At 40.8% G+C, this 21,840-nt stretch overlaps 4 protein-coding genes across 7 annotated transcripts; 2 read left to right on the top strand and 2 right to left on the bottom strand.

Moving 5' to 3' along the window:
• Positions 1–773: 773 nt before the first annotated feature.
• ube2g1b (ubiquitin-conjugating enzyme E2G 1b (UBC7 homolog, yeast)) lies at positions 774–5,162 on the top strand. Of its 2 annotated transcripts, XM_037117971.1 has the most exons (7): positions 774–1,044; positions 1,156–1,225; positions 2,527–2,629; positions 2,714–2,811; positions 3,089–3,267; positions 3,475–3,583; positions 3,739–5,162. In XM_037117971.1, the coding sequence occupies exons 2-6, from the start codon at positions 1,183–1,185 to the stop codon at positions 3,559–3,561; spliced, it is 510 nt and encodes a 169-aa protein (XP_036973866.1). In that variant the 5' UTR covers positions 774–1,044; positions 1,156–1,182; the 3' UTR covers positions 3,562–3,583; positions 3,739–5,162. The 2 variants fall into 2 exon arrangements, with proteins under 2 accessions (XP_036973866.1, XP_036973865.1); XM_037117970.1 differs by having other exon boundaries at positions 776–1,225.
• A 919-nt stretch (positions 5,163–6,081) lies between these two features.
• Positions 6,082–9,334, bottom strand: arpc3 (actin related protein 2/3 complex, subunit 3). Its single transcript, XM_037116188.1, has 7 exons — positions 9,198–9,334; positions 8,707–8,806; positions 8,185–8,261; positions 7,749–7,817; positions 7,338–7,464; positions 6,693–6,787; positions 6,082–6,352 (listed from the first exon to the last, which is right to left on the bottom strand). The coding sequence occupies exons 1-7, from the start codon at positions 9,201–9,203 to the stop codon at positions 6,290–6,292; spliced, it is 537 nt and encodes a 178-aa protein (XP_036972083.1). The 5' UTR covers positions 9,204–9,334; the 3' UTR covers positions 6,082–6,289.
• A 45-nt stretch (positions 9,335–9,379) lies between these two features.
• Positions 9,380–13,506, bottom strand: gpn3 (GPN-loop GTPase 3). Its single transcript, XM_037117788.1, has 9 exons — positions 13,370–13,506; positions 12,313–12,514; positions 12,047–12,155; positions 11,060–11,227; positions 10,769–10,893; positions 10,503–10,618; positions 10,082–10,178; positions 9,864–9,992; positions 9,380–9,747 (listed from the first exon to the last, which is right to left on the bottom strand). The coding sequence occupies exons 2-9, from the start codon at positions 12,358–12,360 to the stop codon at positions 9,682–9,684; spliced, it is 858 nt and encodes a 285-aa protein (XP_036973683.1). The 5' UTR covers positions 12,361–12,514; positions 13,370–13,506; the 3' UTR covers positions 9,380–9,681.
• rnf170 (ring finger protein 170) lies at positions 13,479–20,011 on the top strand. 3 transcript variants are annotated; one of them, XM_037117792.1, is made up of 7 exons: positions 13,479–13,618; positions 15,374–15,537; positions 16,066–16,141; positions 16,593–16,707; positions 16,912–16,985; positions 17,360–17,491; positions 18,021–19,273. In XM_037117792.1, the coding sequence occupies exons 2-7, from the start codon at positions 15,398–15,400 to the stop codon at positions 18,288–18,290; spliced, it is 807 nt and encodes a 268-aa protein (XP_036973687.1). In that variant the 5' UTR covers positions 13,479–13,618; positions 15,374–15,397; the 3' UTR covers positions 18,291–19,273. The 3 variants fall into 3 exon arrangements, with proteins under 3 accessions (XP_036973687.1, XP_036973684.1, XP_036973685.1); XM_037117789.1 differs by having other exon boundaries at positions 13,544–13,683; XM_037117790.1 differs by lacking the exon at positions 13,479–13,618 and adding an exon at positions 13,716–14,055 and having other exon boundaries at positions 18,021–20,011.
• Positions 20,012–21,840: the final 1,829 nt, after the last annotated feature.

The following is a 21,840-nucleotide window of genomic DNA, read 5'->3' as shown; positions in this document are numbered from 1 at the left end:
AAGGCTGTTGCAAGATGATTAGCCAGAATTCACTAGAGTAAGAAAATAACAGCGCAGCAGGTCTTTTTTTCATCATCCAATGCACTGACAGCACCGATAGGGGGACGATCTTGGGTCAAGCCTGAAATAGTTTTAGAGCTTTTAGTGGCTACGCTGTGTTGAGTGGATGTAAGGGCTGCTGGGGTATTTTTAGAGACTGGAGCACAAGTTGGCATGGAAAGCTGTGGGGCTGTGGGTGTAGCAAGAAAAGAAGTAATACTTGGTGGAGGTAATAAGGACAATCCAGACTGGGACAGTGTTTTACAGGGTATATGGACCTTCACTTAGGCTGTTATGGCCTCCTTCACACTACCAGGAATAAAACTGTGATAGAGAGATTGTATTGTAATTCCCCTTTTAATTGGTCTTTTAATGGTCAAATTCAAATATATAGTCCAAAAAGTGTCTTAAAATATTTGAATTACCTTGTCAAATATTCCATCCACACCAAACTGGGCTCACCACCACCATTTCTTTATGGACTCTGCTTTGTAACACTGACATTTCCCTGTTTGGCCAAACAATGAATATAACCCTTGACCCTAAGTGGTTTCCACATCCTTCTGGCCTTATGGTGCTATATTTTCTTCTCCTCGGGTTATGAGATGCAGAATACAAATACACAATGTGTAGTATTTATAACAACCTGTTGGGGGCAGTAATGCACCAGTGTGGGTATATCCTGCTGCACAGCTACACGAAGAAGACAGGTTACCGCGGAGCAGTACTTCCGCCCTGGGTCAGGCCTTGCAGGCAGCACTTCCTTGACTGTGTTAGCATTAAATTCCTTTTCTTTTGATTACATTTAAAGACCCCTTTCTCATCAATGGACCTACATCAGACTTTTACCTTAATTTAATTGCTGTTCCGTACACAACCTGGAAGAAAAGTTTGCCTGAAAAGTTTTGCGGAGGGAAAAAAAAGTCACACTATATATTTTTTCTTTTTTTTGACTGGTGTTATTGGTGTTGTCAGACAGACGGGCAGAAGAAGAAAACGTGGACGGTGTGCTTCACTTTCTTTACCCGATGTTTTACTCACCGTGCTGACAGCTTGAAAGTCGTCTCGGGTTACTCAACAATAATAACATTTTAAAAAACAATAATAATTAAACAGGTGTACCGGTATACCAGTGGCTGTAAAATGACGGAACGGTCCTCGTTGTTACTACGTAAACAATTAGCAGGTAAGTTGGCTAACTGTTGCTTGCTACAGCTTATTCTCACTGTGTTGAGACGCCACATGAGAGCAGCAGCTACGTTTCATTTGGCCGCAGTTCGGTGTTGTTAGCTCACTGTTTTTGACCTACAGACAGATCAAGTTGAAATACACGTGTTCGGACAGCTGGTTACTACAGAGAGAATGTGTCTGAAGCTAGCTGTCGTTTCTCAACAACCACAGGACGTTTCCTAATTAGCTCTCACACAAACTCCATATTTTACAAATGTACGGTCACAAACAGGTTTTAAAGAGCCACTACGTAGTTCTAGAGAAATCCTAACTCAGAATTTTAATATTTACAACATTTTTTTAGGTCATAAGACAAACTCAGACATATTTTTTTTCATAACTGAGTAAACAAGCTGTCCTCAGAGGAAAATAAGGTCCAGAATACTGTATGAAGCTGGAAAGGTGGCAGGGTCCACCACATATAAATAGAGTGAATCAGTGTGAAATTTTTGCCATTTAGTGTGTTGAACGAATGAATATTTTTTTTTCCTTCAGATTGAAATTGTTTCAAAAAAACTACACAGTACACATTTAAGGTTTGTTAAATATTATGTTTTACAGTTACAACCATATATCAGTACTGGCACTGTCTATACAAATCCTGTGTATGACTGTAGCCTTGTATACTTGTTCACATGTATATTTATATCAATTTAGACCAATGTACCAATTGGGTAATATTATCGACCGATGTTGGCCTATCCAAGACATATCGGTTTCATTGTTAATCTTTAAAATCTCTGGTCTCTGTTATCTTTGACACAAGAGTAAAATAACCACACTTTAGGGATAATTGTAAATAAAATATTTTTTTTAAAATGGCAGATATATATTAATATCATAATGTTTTACTACCTAATAGCAGTATATTAATCATCCCCAAAAGTAAGTTTAGGTTGTGCTCTAGTAATTGTGTTGTTTTGCAACTGACAGAGGCAGTTGACTTATATCTAGACATTTCACTTTATGTTGTTGGTCATTTGTCTTTTGTTTTCACATACTTTCTGTCATTATAGTCTTATCTAGGTCAGGGTGAAATGGCCTTCAAAAAATATTACTGTTGTTTTTCTCCTGGCTTCATCAGTACAAGGACTGGGCATCATAATCAAGTTTCACTTCACTATCATAATATTGCCCAGCCCCCCTTTCCCTCTACTCTCTACCTTACCATCTCATGGTCAGTTTCTGGGAAAAAAGTCAACCTGCTTGTGTCTGTACATATTTGGCCAATAAAGCTGATTCTGACTTAAATTTCAGAGCTCACCAAGAACCCGGTGGACGGCTTTTCTGCCGGCCTTGTGGATGATGATGACATTTATCAGTGGGAAGTGGTCGTCATCGGGCCTCAAGACACATTATTGTGAGTTAATATATTTACTAGTGAATTTACTCATAATCCCTAGTGTACAGTACATGTGAACACCATCCTTTCTGTTGTTTGTAGTGAAGGAGGTTTCTTCAAAGCAACCTTAACCTTCCCCCGTGACTATCCTCTGAAGCCTCCCAAGATGAAGTTCATCACGGAAATCTGGCATCCAAATGGTAAGATTTCCCTTACTTCTTCCCAGGCCACTGTGTCTCTTATCAAAGAAAGTATTCAAAAACATTTTGAAAGTGTAAAAACAAATATTAGGGCACTCATGTCAAAAACAATCACAGACTTTGACTTTCCATCAGAAGAAAAGGAAACTTTATCTTAACGTGCTTCAGGATAAAATGTAAATGGTTTGACTTTCTCAGCTTTTCAACAAACAGAGTAGTATCTGATCTGGCATTTGATTCATTTACAAACGTATCTCTGTGTCTTGTTTGCTGCCAGTGGCAAAAAATGGCGATGTCTGCATCTCCATTCTGCACGAGCCTGGTGAGGACAAGTACGGCTATGAGAAGCCTGAGGAGCGCTGGCTGCCAATCCATACAGTAGAGACCATCATGCTCAGTGTTATCTCCATGTTGGCAGACCCTAACGGAGACTCTCCTGCCAATGTGGATGCAGCTGTAAGTACCTGCTGTCATGCTGGGGTTAGTTTGCCACCCAGTGATGTATGTTGGACACAAGCAATTAGAGAAAATATTCCTAATCTCTGTGTATCTGCAGTATGTATACATGTGGAGAAGGGGGGGGTGTCTAAATGTATTAAACGTGAACACAGTTTAGTCTTACTTTTCTAGTCTAAGGGTTTTCTCATGTGTACTACCCTGCAGAAAGAGTGGCGGGAGGATCCTAAAGGAGTTTTTAAGAAAAAAGTGTCACGCTGTGTGCGGAAGAGTCAAGAGATGGCTTACGACTAAGTTCACTCCAGTCGTCAACAAAGTAGGAACAGTCTCACTACACTTTAATTCTGCACAGGGAGATGTTGTTGCTGGTTGCTGCTCATGTAGATGATGTTTTTCCTTGTAAACCCACATAAACACATACACTCAACAGTAACCGATGATAACCAGACTGAGATGTTAATTCTGTTTCAGGTTGGAGCTGCACAGGGGATTCGACAACTGGTTACTCTTAATCGGCTAGACGACCACGGGGCACAACTTTACCAACATCAGCTAGCCACCTAAAGAAGAAAAAGACTGGGGGAAAAAATGTGTAAACCCATATTTCTCTACTGATTTGTGTGTTGCAGTTAGAGTGGTTGTTATTTATGAATATTGCTGAATAGCAGTGGCATTCATGTCGCCAAAAGTTATGATTTATTTTGTGATTCTCCATCATCAGTTGCTCAAGATTTGCACCTGATGGGACTATTGGCAGAGTATTCTGGTCAAGTGTCAGCTTTCCACCCACAGGAGGATGAATCAAACAGACAAATGCTTTCTCTGTCATGTACATTTTAGGAGGAATGATCTCCGCTGACAAATGCCCCATTTTTTGTTTACTTTTTATTGACCTATTTATTTAGAGTGACATTATTTTAAGAAGCATACTGTCTGTTATGGGGGTTATAATTTTATTTTCAGCCTGCCACACTGAGCCAACAACTCTACAGCTATTTCATCAACTTATGCAATTTTGGAGTGTTTGCAGTCTTGAAAGAGATGGAAATACAGACACTGGCTTTTTCCTCTCTCTGCATACCAGAAGTGTTCTGCAGAGGAAAGGGTTCCTTCTCTCGGCGAATGGGAAAAACTTGCCACCCAGCGCTGCCTTAACTCTTGACTGCCAGTGAAGGAAACCTCAATAGACTGTGTCTGAAGGCTTGTTTTGAATCCAGAAGAACTGCTGTGCACAAACCAAAGACGACACACTGATAAATATATTTTTAACAAACATGCTACATTTTTTACCTATGTAAATATAAATTATATGTCCTTGCTTGGAAGAACTGTCAGACATTTTTACATGCTGAGCCTCAAAAGAGAGAATTCTGGCCTGTTGGAGAGACTGTGTGGATACTGCGCGGTACAACTTTTTCACAGAAGACATTTTGACACGTCACAGGAGGAAATGCACAGCTGTATATAATAAAATGAATGATGGCTGAGTACTTCACCATTAACATAATCAAATTAAAGCACTTTTTAAGCTTTTCCAGCACCTCAAATCTTTGGCGCATTACATGTTTAAATACATGTCTTTGCTCAAAATTATCTCACTTAATTGAAATGTAAATCATTAAAAGGTTTGTTGTCAAACCTGTGAAGCACTTTTCAAACCTTGAAAACACGTGAAAAATTCAAGAACCCTGTGTAAGGTAAAAACGTCTACCGTGATAAAAGCCTATACTACCCACATGATCCCTGGATCAAGTGATTTTACAGAGCTTAATCACAATAATGGCATTTTTATGAGGACATAATTTGTTAAATAATACGTAGGTATACAGTAGCGCACACATGTCAATAGATGTTACAACGTGAAAACTGTTTAATAAACCTCATTCTGGACATTGTGTACTGACTGTTGAAATGTTTCTACTCACCCACATCACAACTTGTGAAAATCATTCACCCTACTCACCCTCCAGCTGATGGAAAGTTATTTTGTATTCCTAAAAACATTTCTGAAGCTTTGTAATGCTCTCTTAAACAACTGAAGTAGTTTGAACTCAACAGTAGTACAGGGGGAATAATGACTGAATTTTAATTTTGGAGTGAACTTATCCTTTAAAAAGTGCAGTGTAGTTTCGGGGTAGAAATATTAATCACAAAAGATTTTCATTGATTAACTTTTTATGCCAAAACAAACTAAGTAAACACACTGATCATAAAGGAACAACCCAGTTTCATACTTTTTCACCTGTTTATATTCAGCGGACCCCGCCACCTTTTCAAGCTTCAAACAGTGTTCTGGACCTTATTTTCCTCTGAGAACAGCTTGTTTATTCAGTTATGAAAAAAAATTCCATGTTTGTATTATTACCTTGTTGATGGTGTAAATATTAAAATGAGTTTGAATTCCATCTCCAAAACTACACAGTACAGATTTAGATTTGACTAACATGTCTATAGCACACAGACATCTAACTTCATTCACAGGGATCCTGAAGACCCTTGCAGTTCTGCAAAGGATGGAAAAAGCAGTTTGATAGTTTGCTTTTATTTTTACTTTCTAAAATTTGTACATAAGCAGACATGGGTTACATCATTAATTTTATAAATTTGTTTATATAAAAGTGTCAATAGTTTACCTTGATCTGTATCTCAAACTATGCCAGATTTGGTCTTCAACTGTAAGGAAATTTGGCCAAGAAAGCACTCGAACTTGATGTTAGTGAGATGGTGGGAACCCTGTATTCACAGCTGCTATTAAGGCTATGTGCCTTGTTTTCTGTGTAAAGTTCCAAAAAAAACGAAAACACAGAGTACACATCATTTTCCAATCTCCATGACCACTTTATTGAATTAAGCACCAGCTCAATATGGTCGACATCCAGACAAGACAAGACATATCCTTAAACTGAAAGAGTATAAAATCATCTTAGCAACACAAAAGCACATCCCACCCACCCAAAGAAAAAAATTCCATTCATCCATCCATCTTGCAGGTGTAGAATAGAAACTGTGGGTCCTGAGATGTTCACTGTCCAGGAGCAGACAGACTTTTGTTCATGAACTGCTTCTTGACAAAGCACACCCACCACTGAAAGAAACAAAATCGCTGTTAGAAGAAGTGTCTGGAGCTTTCAGACTGCACTATATCTGTGGCAAGGACAGAAAAACAACAGGGCACCACACAATCAAATTGTCACCAGACGAGAGGGTACAGGTTGTTGCAGTGCTGAAAGCCTGGACAGAAAACTTTGTTTCACAGTAAAATTTAAACTACCTTGGGGGCCCAAGGGACAATACTACCAAATCTGGGTAAAAACTGGCATGACAATAGCTCTTTATTTGTTGAAATCAGTTCATAATTCAGCATCTTGTTTCAGCACCAATGCATTAAAGTTGTAGTGTTGTTATTGTGGAGATGTGGGACTCACCTTGCTGGGTTTGTCTGTCTGGGAGTCAAACACTCGGTCGCATAGCCTCAGGCCGGTCTCCTGGCGGATCTGCTGGAGGTACGCCCTCATAGTCTCTGGAAAAGGCACGACAGGCAACAACCTTATCAAGTAACTGTTTAACACTACAAAAAAAGCCAGACCACAGCATAACATTTTATGTATTCTTGCTACATCAAAACTGGAAGGCATCGCTTTAATCGTTGACCTTTGACCTTTAAAATGTTCTGATCTTTGCACAAAAAAGAAACCAGTTATTTCATTACAATTAGCATCTCAGACGATCCATATTTTGGGGGAGGGTTAAATATACGGGCGTACTTCGAGTGGTATTCATCAACAACAGTGCTGATGCTTTAAAAGAACAAGGTTGAGGGACACTATGCAAGCATGAAACAGCACTTCAAGCCTCAGATCCTTAAAAAGCTGATAGGGCTCAGGTCAGCATTGCTATTTTTGGCTTGATATAACTTCACGATGGGAATTTGATGAAACATAAGAAGGGGACAAGGAAACTGGCAATCATTCAGAGTGCAATTTTAACAGGCCTCGGTGCACCACTGCCAGCGTTATGATGAAGTGTCCAGCTGAGGAAGACAACTGAGGCGGCTAAGCTCTGGTTCTTACCTTCCTCCTGCTTGTTGGCAGGTTTAATGTACATAGCGTTGAGCGGGAAGCCAGGCTCTCCAGGAATGGGGAAGTTGGTGATGCCCAGAGTGTACATCTCCTTCTCTCCCTGGCTCCTGGAGCTGCACTGTGGAGAGCACACACATGCACCAATACAAAGTGTTAGTTAGCTTACCTGTTTTACTAGTGCTCACCTGGACGAAGCATTCAAGTAGCTAATTCGCTCTCACTGTGTGAAAGGAAAACAAATGACATTCTAAAACGATCTAGGAAGCCCCTGTGGCTCTCCAGCCACACTTTCTCACACAACTTTTAATTGTTGCTACATGTATTCAGATTTGCATGAAGTCACTGTAAAGTGAAGATATCCGCTACTGCAAATGCTGTACGTCAACAAAATGTGCAATTTACCTTCTGTAGCCTCTTTAGGCACTCAGAAATGTAGAGTGTGACATAGATCAGCGTCCTGTCTGCCTCGTTCTGCAAGAAACACAACACACACATTAGCAGCTGAAACGCCTGCAATACTACTGAAACGATGTACATTTTGTCCAGAGCATGAGCATTACTGTATTTAGCTCAGTTCTAGTCGGGTATAATCAGTAAAAGGTTGTACTGTAGAAATCCTGAGCAACTATGCATAGCTGAGGGGAAGGAGAGGAAGCAAGCTGGGACATGTGGAGGAACAAAGTGAGCAGCTGCTTTAAGGCACAGCGAGTGAGGGAGATGGAGAAAGGAAAACACTGAGAGGAACAAGCACAGCAGTGAGGTACATGTTTACCCATCATCCAAACGTAAAAAAAAAAAAACACAACCAAAAAACAGAAACTGCATGTACATTTCTTACCTTGATTTCATAGTTCTTAAAGAAAACGTTGGCCTTGAAGTAGTAGATAGCCTCATCAATGATGTCTGAGTCAATGCCTGAAATGGGACAAGGAGATAAATGAACACATCAATACAATGCATGACGAATCAAAATCTCTCCCCCCTCTAGTCAATATATGCATCTCTTCTTTATCGATCTGAAAAAATATTTAGAAAAAAAAAAAAAAAAGACGCATATTCTTGCATCGTTAAATGAGTATCAAACTTTACATTGACAGAAATCTGCAAGTGTCCAGGCAGAGTAATGAAGAAGTTCAAGTTAAGCGTGCAGTCTCAAGGCCATATATGGAAGTTGAGCCAATTCATGAATCAGGAACTGAGCTCAGTGTCATAACAAGGTACGATCCTTACAAAAAGAACTGACTCGGGTCGGTGAATAAGCCATTAACACTAAATAAACATAGCATGACCTGTGTGTTTATGTGGTCCAAATGGCTACGCTCCACTTTTTGCTCACTGAAGACAACTGTCCAAGCCTTACCGTCTCCCCTGGCTGGTCCCTTGAACTGGGTTTTGAGGGGAAGCAGAGCCATGTTCCCCACCAGCCTGGTTTCGGGGATCATCAGGCTCGAGTGATACGCCTTGGAAAAAGACAGAAAAAGTTGCTGTCACATATCATTTTCTTAGCTAGCTTCATTTCCTGTCAGATAGCATCAGTTCAATCTCTACTACGGTCACATCTGCAGTGAGGACGACGCCATCACGATACAAAACATTACATTTCAGAAATTCAAACAAGCATTTGCAGAATTGTGATTAAATCGCGGCGAATTTATGATTATACCGTCCAATATCAGTAAATCGCGAGCAAATGCTAACATAGCTAGCCTACAGTGCTAACGTCATCACAGCTAGCCGAAGACTCAGAGGCCCTTGAGTCAACCAGCGGCGTTTGAATGCAGGATTTTCTTCTTGCTCTAAGTCACACATTAAAAGCTTCTGCTGGTCAATAACCAAGTAGAATTCACTCACCGGCATGCTGAGCGATAAATATCAGTCCAACTGCTCAGCGAAAGAAATATGGTAGCACCTCCGGACTCCTCTTCCGCCTGTCCCACCCTTCAGCTATACAGGAAGTGGCTACATGCTATGTAGCGTAGCTGCCACATGGGGGCGCTGACGCGAAAGTTTCATTGACACAAGCACTCGTGATGTGTATTTTCTGTAATATTTTATTTTAAAAATATAGCAGTGATAAATGTATTTAATAACAACTCTTTAGATTCAACACTGTCCTGAAATAATAAAACATTTATGAGTTGAAATGACACATTTCCTGATTATTCCAAACAGCATACAGTCAGTCTTTTTCCCCCACACGCTCTTTTCTCTGCGTCCTTGCACTCGCATGCCATTCTCCACCTGGGCTTGATATGGTGAATCCTTCATCCCCTTCAAATGTTTTTTTTCATTAGCTCTGACAAGTCTCTTTTTTTCCCTGGAGTCACATCACTCCTCAGCTGTCGCCTTTGTCTTGAAAAAGTTCATCATAATTTAGGTTAGCAGGCTCTTCTTCAACCTCCTGCAGAAAAAAAAAATAATGGGAATACCGACAAATTAGTACAATTACAATAACAGCCACATGCGCTAAAATCTACAGCATATTTTATTGGGTTTTCTTTTTGATTTTTTCTTCACCTTTGGCTCCTTGACCTCCAGGTCCTCTCCATACTGTATAGAGAAGTCAATGTGTTGCAGTACTATGTTAATACCCTCCTCATCTGTGCAGTCAAACGGCAGGAATCTCACCATACTGTAGTCATCAATCTGAACACACAGACAGAGAGGTGGTCTCATTAAAAATGAGTCTAAATTCTGATCCAAAATGAAATCATCAACTTCAGGGCTTTGCTTACCAGACCGCAGATGGCCTCAGTCAGCTTCTTGAACTTTGAGCTTCTGATGGTGTCCGAGTTGTCTTCCATCATTGAGTACATGTCTGGGTCCAGGTACCTGGTGTCAAAAAAAAGGAAAAACGTGATGATGAATCCTGCTGCTGGATGAATAAACAGCTTAATGTATTGTTATTTTCGGCATGGGAGTGAGTAGACGATGACTGTGTTTTTATTTTTGGGTGAACTAATCTTTCAAAATACAAGCTAAGCTAACCACAAACCCATTGAAGCTGTCTTCCAATTTATTTCTCCACATTTGTAAAAGTAAAATCAGCTTTACTTACCAATAAAAGGCATCGTAAATATGTGAAATTAAAAGATCAATGTAGCCACGTGTTCCTTTACATACTAAATACAGCTGCTGGATGTTACTGCAACTTACTTTTCAATTTCCTTCTTGGCTTTGGGACTTAGCAAGTCCATTTTTGTCATGATGTTCACTTGAGGGATCTCTAACGACACCATGGCGCTCAGGGCAGCCATGACACCTGAGATGAACTGCAGTTAGAGGAAGAGGGAAGATGTCTCACTCGTCACTTCATTCTGGCTTTCATTACTATATTGTGGACTTAAGGAAATGAGTTGGGCTCGGACTCAAAGGGGAATCAAACAAACAGATAAAAGAACTGGAGGGATGTTGGCTGTTACCTTAAAAGACTCCACCATGAACTGGGAGTCTACCAGAAAGACCCCACACACCCGAAACTCCCACTGCTGGAGCTGCTCCACCAGCTGCCTCATTACAGGGAGGTGTGTGTAGAGTTCAATCTGACCTGTGGAAGCAAGCCACTTGTCAAAAAGCTGGGATTTCATACATAGCTATAAAACTAGGACAGTGCTCATGAATTCTTGTTCTCCAAAAGTTATAATGCCTGTTACTCAAGTTGCCTTAAAAGTGTGCATTACTCTTCCCAGTCACCCATCTGCCACGTTGCTTACCCGGGCAGTCGAACAGTATGTAGTCATCCTCCACATGACCCAGGCATTCCTCCAGCCAGTCAAAGTTGTTGGCGAAGTACTCCATGCAGAAGACCAGGCCTCCGTTAGGGCCGAACCTGAGAGAATGGTCCTCCATCACGTCATCCACCTGGATGAGCTCACGGATGTCTGAGGAGGCAGAAATGATGAGGTTGTCTCACAGCACAAGGTGACAACTTCATTCAAGTGCAGCACGCGACTCAGAATATTTATATGACTTCCTTTTTTATCCATCTACAATCTAACCACATAAACGTTAAGAGTTAATTCTTCTTGGCAAATACCATTTTATAACGACCGGAGGTGTCTACAGGTATCAGACATTACAATTAATGCATGGTCAGAACAATGTGGTTAATAGAGTGAGTCAGTATAACCAACATTTTGACGACAAGTTCCAGAATTGAGTGAAATGGACACTAATCAGCTCAGTGGTGGGTATGAAGTTTTTGTCACATCACACTCTTGGATTTTAAAACAGAATGTGAATCATTTTGACAAAAAATAAATAATCAAAAGATTAATAAATGTCCGTTTGTTGCAAGTCATCAGTCACTCAATTCAAGACTATTCAATAGCCTCAGTTGTCGAAACATTATGATTCTACTTCATGGTGTATTGTTTTGTTGATGTTGTTGTTGTTTTTTGTATTAGGATTACAGTGAGCATGTGGTCAGACTAAACTGTGTGTTTAAACTGTATGTGAACCAACCCAGTTATCCATTCATCATTATGAGCAACACACATCTCAGAGCTGCAGTGTGTTAAACTTAGACCATCTCAACCCAATATAAGCATGTAATAACATACATGTTTTGTTTTTTTTCATATATATCTTTTCTCGATCTGTCTTTTTGAAGCCCTTTTGTTCTTGGTTGGGTTGCCATTTAAATCTTTGTAATCAGACCTGATCAATGTGAACATGGACTACCAACATGCTGTATTCACCTGCCATGACAGGGTAGTTAAAGTGCTCAGCCGCTGGGTCCAGGTTGACCACCTGGACGGAACGGTTTATGGACTCTGAGTGCTGGACCATGGTGGAGCAGTAGGTACTCTGAAAGGGAAAACAAAAGCCCAACCGAAAACAAACAAGTTAGCTTAACTTCAACTTGGTCTACATGGCAGACAAACCTCATGTCTTAGCTTAGCGCGTTAGCCGACTAGCATAACAAGGCATTCCAGCGCGTACACCTGGAGGAGCGGTGGCTCACCTTCCCGCTGCCCGCCGGGCCCATCACCAGCTGCGCAAAACGAGGCATCTCGCCTCGATGAACGGGCGTAGAGATAAATATTAGCCTCGCTGATGAAGCTGCTGATGTATGTTTTACTGCCTGGATCTGGATCTGATGCTCTACCACTTCTTCTTGTTTCCAGGCACACTCTCACACCAGTCGTCGGGCTCACTGCTGCCACCTACCGGCCACATGTGGACATAACAGCGTTGGACAGAAGTACCAAAAACTCAAACTTGAGTAAAAAAGTAAACATATCATGTTTAAATATATTACTTTGGTCAAAGTGAAAGACATCCATACAAACAGTATTTTTTAAAAAAAGCATCTAATAACAAATGTACTTAAATATCAAATTATTTTTCTGCCAATAAACACATGCATGTGTGTACTGTATCCTACAGGTTCTGGTAACTAACTCAAGAGTTATGCAAGTTTGTAATTACTAAAGTCAGTGTTTCTTTTTTAATCAAATTGTCAACACAATAAATTCATTTTAAACACGCTGCTTTGCAATCTACAAAGCAACTTGTAAATGTAGAGAGTAGAAAGTACAATATTTGCATCCTAAATGTTATGGAGGAGAAGTAAGTATGAAGAAAACTGGAAATATTGCTGGTAAATACTATAATAGGTCAAGTGCAAGTACCTCAAGATTGTACTGTGCTTGAGTAAATGATCAGTGAGAAATGCTTTGTTACAAGATAAAGCCATGTGTTTAAAGTTGTACTTATATCAACATCAACATACTGAAAAACATAAAGTGTTATCCTTAATATATAATAATTCATTTATTTGTTGATAATATTTTGTGTTGTTGGACTAAATCTGCTAAAATAAATAGCAAAATTGTCAAGTAAAGGTGGTGGACTCTGGATTATAGTGGAGAAGTAGTATAAAGTAGCAGAAAATGGAAATGCTGAAGTCAAGTCACACTACCTCAAAATGAGACCTAAGTATAGTAAGTAACTGAGAAAATAGAAGTAGCTACTGTCTACCACAGACATCTGATCAGATTTTAGTAGTTAAAACCTACCTTGCTCAATGTGACACATCTCGGTGACCTGTAGGCGGCGCTAGTGCGCCTAGAAGCGCTTGTGTCGTCGACCCCGGAGCAGAGAGAAGAAGAAGAGGAGGAAGAAGCGATGCAACAAATCGAAACAGCAAGACCACCATTCAAAACTGATGCAAAAACATTTCTCGGTTAAGCAACGATGCTGCTGCTCGCCCCAACGTGGTGATCGTCAGACCGAGCCTCTGATTGTAGCTGCTGGGAAAGTAAAATGTGAGCCGAGGCGGTGAATGGAGTTGACTAGTGAAGCCTTAAGAGAGAGGTGGACTTCTTGTTGGGTGAGGTCATGCCCCGTCTTACTGCAATGTGTTGAAATGTAGTTACCTGGTAGACTTAACCGAGTGGTTGTGCTCTTTTTTTTTCTCATATCGTGACCCTTTCGGTCGCTTAGCAGCCGCAACCTACGTCGTTACATGGCTTACCATGGGGTAGCTATGTTTATGAATTAGCTCCGATAATAGCCTGGTTGAGCCCGGATTTAGAGGACCAACTGTTCCTCTTACATCGACGTTTCCTGTCAGGCGGCGGGGGGCTTTCCTCAAGCGAAACTACAGCGCAGTGTTGGCTGTCAGCGTCAGAGAAAGTCCGTAAACGTAGCGCACTATTAGCAACGCCAACGCTAACTTAGCTAGCAGCGAGAGGAGCAGCAGGTAAACTGTGAGCCAAGAGAGTGATAGCTCATAACGTGAAGAAAAGTAACCGTGGACAACATCTCCCCTGTGTTGCATTGTGTGAATAGTTATGCAAGTGTTTTTTAAATGTATTCATTTTTAATTCACTTAGTGCGTGGTGACGTGTAACTGAGAGGACTGCGGGCTGTGTGCATTGAGTCCAAAGTTATGAACTTCCTGTTCGTTTTGGTTTTGGTTCAAACTGGGGCTCTTTTTCCATGTAGGTGTGCAGGTCGCAGCAAGCTTCTGACTGTGGCTAGCTTCAGCGAAAAATCAAAATGGATCTCTCTAAAGTGTGTGTGTGTGTGTTTTGTTTATTTTTTGTTAAAAAAAAAAAAATGGTATCTAAGCCTATCAGTCTTGGTTCTGTTACCTTGAAGGATGTGACAAGATCAAGATCATTTAGAGTCTATGTATAGCAGTTGGTCCATAGATTCACAGAATAAGAAATATTATCACCCCAGTTAATAATAACAACATTAAACGTAATAAAAATTCAGAATTACACTCCTTGACAAAATGTCCCCTTTTCTTGAACATCCTCTATAGGGAAGTTAAAGACATAACATATAACATTTGTAATATTTACTTATGACCCTGACTGAAATAATATCGGCTACTATTTGTAGATCCCAGATATATTGGTATCAGCACATATGTTGACAATAACTTTTTGGTTTTGAATAAAACAGTGCAGAAAGCATATGATTTTTGGGGTGAATGATGATTATGAAATATTGAGAGTAGTTTACTGTTTCAGTTCACGGAAAAGTGTTTGATAACCACCTTTAAGGGATCACTGCAAAACATGCGTGCCTAATAGCTGATTTATTGATATCATAATTTTTACTCCCTAATGTTGGCATCAGCCCCAAAAACTGCTTATCAGTCGGGTTTACATTATCAAACTGTAATGTACAGAAATATTTATGTTACCCCAATTGTTTCAAACAATGTTCAAACTAAGAGAAATCTGTAGTTTCACTCAAGGCGATGTTGCATTTCTTCTGGCTGCCTGTTGCTGTGACTACCAGGCAAAATCTGATGATTTGTCAGAGAGTGAGGAAGGACAAAAGTGAACGTGACATTACATAAACATTCTAAACATCACCTAGTCTGTGAACCTGGCTTTTAATCGATTGATGGAGACAGTAACTCCCATGATCCCATGCTACGTCACACATCATCAAACTGCATCTTTTGTTTTCATTGTTGTGATGAAGACACCCCAAGCAGCAGAAATGACAGAGCAGTGTCAAGTGAAATGCTAACCTCTTTGTCACCTCCTGTTTTGCAGTTTTGTAGGCTATGAGTGTGGGTGATGGAGGACAATCAATGTGGGGACTTGGACTACCTGATCCAAGATGAGGACACCCTCATTGAGGGTGTCAGCAACCAGGTCTTATTTGTTGTGGTGCTCAGTATCACCTTCCTCGCGGGCCTCCTAACTCTGCTCTGCAGGTAAGCTGTGAAGTCAGGATGATATTTCTGTATATTGGTGTCACAAACTCTGGTTTATTGAGACAGAATGGGTTTAGCTTTTGAAGACGCTCTTGTTTAAAAGAAGTAGTATTTCAGTTAAAGGTGATCAGTACAACTCTGGTTACCTAATCTGGTACAGTTTGTGCTATACATTTATTAAGCACCAATGCCTTGCTGCTAGCTGATTTTCACATAGGAGAGCGTGTCTCCACAGTTCGTTTGCCTGTCGGCACTGCTCACAAATCATTCAAATGATAGAAGCCTGTTCTGCAAGCTTAGTTTTGCATTTGTTCTGTTTGTTGCTTTCAGGAATTTTATTTCAATTTTAGCATTTTGATATAATTTGAATCTTGCAAGGTGACCAAATAATGATACTGTGTTATCAAAACTTTGCATGGAAAATTTCCATTTGCTTTCCAAATCACTTGTCAAACGAAATTGTTGGAAATAAAATCGTCTCCCCTGTTGAATATTTCGATGCCAAATATCTGTCTTATGACCTTGCAGACAAGAGGAGCAGAACATTCATCCTGAGAATCAGGAACACGTTCGAGCCGTCCGACAGCAGCTGCAAACAGAGCAGGTATACAGGCAGATAGAGCTGGATATGTTTGACAAAGATAACATACGAACAAATAGCGTGCATGAAACCTTTTTTTTTTAAATCATGATATTTTTTGTAAATAGACATGGGTAAAAATTGCAACACAAGCTTTGTGTTTTATGTAATGGGTACACCTGGCATGAATATACATAGACATGGACATGGCAATACATTGCATATGTCAAACTATTGTACACAGTTTTTTTTAAATGCCCACAGAAGTATAAAAAATGATAATTTCATTGAAAAAGTCAAGTATCTTTCTTAAACATCAATGTTCTATTAGTTTCAGAAACAATTTGGATGAACCACTTAGAACATTTTGTAGATTGGATGAACTTGGATGGGGTAGAATGGATTCTCTTTCATTACATTTGTATTGTATTCGTGTGTGTTTTTGATTTGGATGTGTTCAATTTCTTCCCGTCAGGATGAAACTTCTCAGGCGGAGGCCAGGCAGCAGTACTACACAGACATGTCTTGTCCCGTGTGTTTACAGCAGGCTGTTCTGCCTGTGGAAACCAACTGTGGACACCTTTTCTGTGGTAAGACTGACTAATAGACTCGCGTAATACGACCTATGCAAAACTGTTGAGTAACTGAAAGATAACTAATTGTCAATTCTTAAGCATGTTTTCCTAGTTCAATTCAAGTCCAATCATGATTGAGGAGCTCTTCCATTTAAGTTAGTTGTACTGTTTATTTGTGCCGTGTTCATGTTTTAAAGTGCTGTTTTTACTCCTTCATAGGCTCCTGCATTATAGCCTACTGGAGGTATGGCACCTGGCTGGGTGCTATTAACTGCCCCATTTGCAGACAAATGGTGAGACTTCTAATAAATTCTTGAGGTAGAACACTTACACTGAGCTTTTATTAAAACTTTTTTTAAGCCAGACTTACTGGTAATAATTACTTAATTACCAAATCTATTTATATTAAATCTATTAAGACTTATAAAGAATAAAGGATGTCTTAGTCAACGAGAGTGATGGTAATTGTCCTAACCCATTTCTGTAAAAATGGTAAAACATGTTGGTCAGTGTTGCCCAAAAGCCAAGATGTCGTCCTCAAATATTCCATTCAATCCACAACCTAAATATACTCAGTTAACTGTCTCAGAAGAGCAAGGAAACCTGGGAGTGTTCACAATTGGAAGCCGGAATCAAATGATATGGATTTTCTTCCCCCCTTCAAAAGGTAACGTTGCTCTTCCCGCTATTTCACGAGCACGCCGAACCTCAGAGGGTCCAGGATGGGGAGGCAGAACCTCTGCTGATATTAAGAGACCTTAACGATTACAACCGCAGGTTCTCAGGCCAGCCTCGATCCGTGAGTATACTACAGCCAGATACATGGACTGCACGCTAGCTTACCCTTACTATATATTCATACATAAATGGCGTCTAAGTATTTTGAATTTAATTTCACAGGGACAGTTAGTAGAGTCATGGAGGTGGATGCAATAACTTCCCGTACTGTTTTGAAAGATGTAGTCCTGTAGGTAGGATGGAGGCAGACCAAGAATAGTTCATTAAATAAGAGTATGCCAGTGGTTGAGTCTCCATGTGGACAAGGCAGACCATCCGACCCGAGCGTAGAAAGAGCAGTGGTGAGTGAGGGCTTTAATATGTGGAATAGAATAGAAACAGGTTGAAGATGCTTTTAAAGACCTTGTCACGATAGTATCAGTTATTGAAATATACTTTTTTAATGTTTCTCCAAACTGTGTAGAATCCTGAACACTGCTGGTAAATGATAAAACCTTGCAAATGTCATGCTGACTTATGAAGTGCATCATAAGCACGTCTATATTTAGAACAGACTTTCGCCTAATATTTTCCCTCCCCTGTCTTCCCAGCTTATGGACCGGCTGCGAGATGTGCCCACCCTGCTGCGTCATGCCTTTCGGGAGATGTTTTCCGTGGGTGGCCTCTTCTGGATGTTCAGGATCCGAATCCTCCTCTGCCTCATCGGCGCGCTCACCTACCTGGTGTCGCCGCTCGACATCCTCCCAGAGGCCCTTTTCGGTCTCCTGGGATTCATGGACGATTTCTTCGTCATCCTGCTCCTCTTTGTGTACATCTCCATCATGTACAGAGAGGTGGTCACGCAGAGACTGAACGGCTAAGTGCTTGATCGCAGGAGAGGCCTTAGCTTGCTCGTATCAGACTCAGAGGTGAAGTGGACCTGCAGAAGCTGAAGACATGCCCTCGATCAATATTTCTGGTTCTCTTGGAAGGGTTTACTAGGAAGCCTGGGATGTTACTTATTTACAGGAGAAGGGTTTAGAAAAGACTGAGCTCTGAATGTTCGCTCTATATTGAATACATCATTAATGGCTCACAGGTCAAAGCAACAGTACAGCATAAAGATGGCAGTGAAGGAATGTGATGTAGTAAGTATCTACTTTTGAACCAGACAGGGGCAATCCTTTGAGTCCGTTCAGGCACTTGAGGGACGTCCCTCACTGAGTGATGAACATTACGACCAGCCACAAATTCTATCTGTGACAACCGATGCCAAAACAGCCATTTGGTTAATGTGCATATCATCGTAATGCAGACAGTTGTGTAATATAACGTGATCTTGAATGTGCCGTATTGATGGCTGTGTCTTGATAACGTGCATTTAAAGTTGGCCGCCTGCATCCGGATCGTCGATTGTCTGACAAATTTGTGTTACTATTTTACTGTGGCTATCACAGCCTGCTTGTGAGTAACCAGTGACTATGCATATTCATAATGACTTGAAAAAAACACAGCTTTCAATGCTCCTGTCAAATCCACTGAATCGTTTTTACCTCTGGCAGTTCAAATCTGAGGGACTCTGAACCTTTCTGCATGTGTCCAAGGGAGCCGACAGTGCACAGGACAACCCAACTGTTGCAATATTAATACGGATTTTAATTCATGAGGTAAAAGAGGCAATCCCTTGATCATAAACGGAAGCCAAATGGAAGCAATTGAACACTGTCTGAAGATATAAATGCGAACATATCCTTTTAAAGTTTACTCTGCCCCTCTAATGGTAATTGTGAGGTTGGATGTTTACTGTGAGCACATTTTTAAGAATGTATTTAAAAATTAAACTGGACAAAAACTTACCACACAGTATTTGATGACACGTCATTTTTTTGGGAAACTTTTTTGCAAAAGGCTTAAGCTCATTTGGAGAAGTTATTGGATCAGTCGCAGAGCTCCGCTGTGAACTCGTGCACAGTGAAGATGCAGATATCCCTCAAAACCTGTTTGACTCGCGGCCCCTTAAAACAACCAACCTGTGTCAACCAGTCGATCCACAGACAGATACTCCATTTGCCTCTAGTTAATTTGTACAGACACCACGAGCTGCCATGCCTACATTTTTTTTGTTGAATGCTGTTAATATGGCAATCACAAGATTATTATATCATTATCTCAAGAGAGGGTGATTTCTTACACAACAATATAATTTATCACAAGTGGACAACTTCATAGGATACATAAGACTGGACCATGACATGCTCACCTCTCTGTGGGGAGGCTTTGGGAGTTTCAGTGTAAACAATATGATGTTTTCCCATTCATTCTAAGTATCGTTTTCCCACCCAATTCCTTTTGAGGGTATATGTTTTATGGCTAATTTTTGTAAGGTTTACATGCAATGGTCAACTTTTAGCAGATGTGCCTCTGTCCAATTGAAGGAATTCTCATTGGATTTGAGGAACTGGTAAACAAAACTTCTTCAAATGGTATTATACAGAATGCATATAAAAAAGTGAGACTTAATTACAGTCTGATGCACTGATGAAAAGTCTGAACACTTATGATCTGACTTTTCTTTTGTTAAATCAATTGCTTTAGTTGTGAAGACACTATCTGAGCATGCTGCTATGGCACTCCTGATCTCTGTTAAAAACATGTAATTAAAGGGAACCTTTTGCTTTCTCTTGATAACGGGTTAATTACCTTGTTAGCTCGAGATAACAGCTTGTTTTCTCAATAATGAGACAATTAACTTGTGATCTTGAGATAACGGCATTAGAAAAAATAAAATGGTTGCAAGCATGGCTGTTATCCGTATATTTGTTCGTCAGGCAGTGGGCTGACAAAAAAAAAAAAAATAGTAACAGACAATCATCAAGAGTTTGTATCCTAAATGAGTGGGATCAGAACTTTTTTCTTTTTTTGCTTTTCCCATTAGTCTTTTCTTGGAACCCTAAAGTGAGTACAAGTCCACAAGGGGTCATGACCCTCAGGCTGAAAATGGCCACTTCAGGGTGGCAACCGAAACTGTATCTAGACCATTTGCTTTCTCGCTGCTCTATTTATTGAGCTAGCATTGGCCTTGGTGTTCTTGAAGAGTGGAGGGGAGGGGGTTGACACTCGTGGCGGATCAGCAGTCGAGTGTAAGATTCATGCGGTTTGTCTGACAGCTTCACATCGCCGCAAAGTAGACTGTCAGCTCCCCCTTGGAATGTCTCGTTTTAAGGTGTGACACATGCCAGGCTGCGTCATACCTTTTTTTGCTGTCTTTGCCGATTAGTGTTCTCCTCCAGTTTGTCTCTGGGGTGTTTGAGCAACCGCCACCCTTTTTGTTTTTCATAGTCAAACGGCTTTGTAAATTCCTCCGCCTGCCCATACAGCCGAGAACTGGTTAGGTGAGAGTCTCTTACCCCGGTGGGGACAGCACTGTGGCTGCTGGAAGAGTCCGGGCTTTGGTGCAATCCCAAAATGTCATGTCAAACCCAGATGCACATTAAAAACACCAATTTGTAAATGTGTAATATGATGCCGGGATTATACTTCTGTCTGCTCACACAAGCCCGCACACAACATTGGCACTGCAGTCCCCACGTCACGGACGCTCTCCCTCACCTTTTCTCCAAGTCCAGCTTGGTCCGCTGAAACACGCCCTGAATTGACCGAGTGTTTTTGCCATTTACTGAGTTCGGCGGTTTGTCTCTGCTCCCGTGATGCTCCAGACAGAACTGTCCCAAGCATGACACAGACTTCTCTCTGAGCACTCCCCCCGCCCCCGCCATTTTGTAAAAATTAGTCAGCTGTGCACTTTTCCAAGGAGGGTAGATGAGACACCCGCTCATAATAGTCTGCTTCCATTTTGGCTGCAAGTCAACAAGGGTGTTACTGAATGAATGTGTTCATTTTTTTGGCCATGACCATTAATTAATTAATTAAATAGTAGTCAAGAGGCTTGAAGAGGTATAATTATCGAGCAATTAGCAGTATGCCTTCTGCCTTCCTGTGCTGGTAATCATCTCTTGAAACCTCTGATATAACTTACTTCTCCCCCTGGCTGGGAGCCACTTTCCTTAATTACTACATCTGAAATATGTAACAGATTGCTATTTATGCTATTTGTGCCCATGTTGCTCATGATAATTGCCCCTCTCTTCCTCTGCTCGCATGACAAGCAAACAAGGCGCGATTACCCACGAGGCAATGAGATCAGCTGGACCCCGAACGTCTTGAGTTGTCTGCCTGGCGGTGCTTTTGTTGTTTATTTGATAAAGTACAAATAGTTTGTCTGTGTGTACCAGTCAGGCACAATAAAAGTAGAATGGTAATGGTAACTGTAATGGCCCCTGAGATGACAGCTCAGGATGGCTGTCTTATAATGGATCAAGAGGGGACATGTTTGCTTCAGGGCCCCCCTGAGCGGCTCAGTCCACAGATGTC

The sequence above is a fragment of the Acanthopagrus latus genome, chromosome 12 (genome assembly GCF_904848185.1).
Source record: "Acanthopagrus latus isolate v.2019 chromosome 12, fAcaLat1.1, whole genome shotgun sequence".
NCBI classification, from domain to species: Eukaryota; Metazoa; Chordata; class Actinopteri; order Spariformes; family Sparidae; genus Acanthopagrus; species Acanthopagrus latus.
The sequence above is the reverse complement of the archived record's forward strand: the minus strand, read 5'-3'. Positions and strand labels throughout refer to the sequence as shown.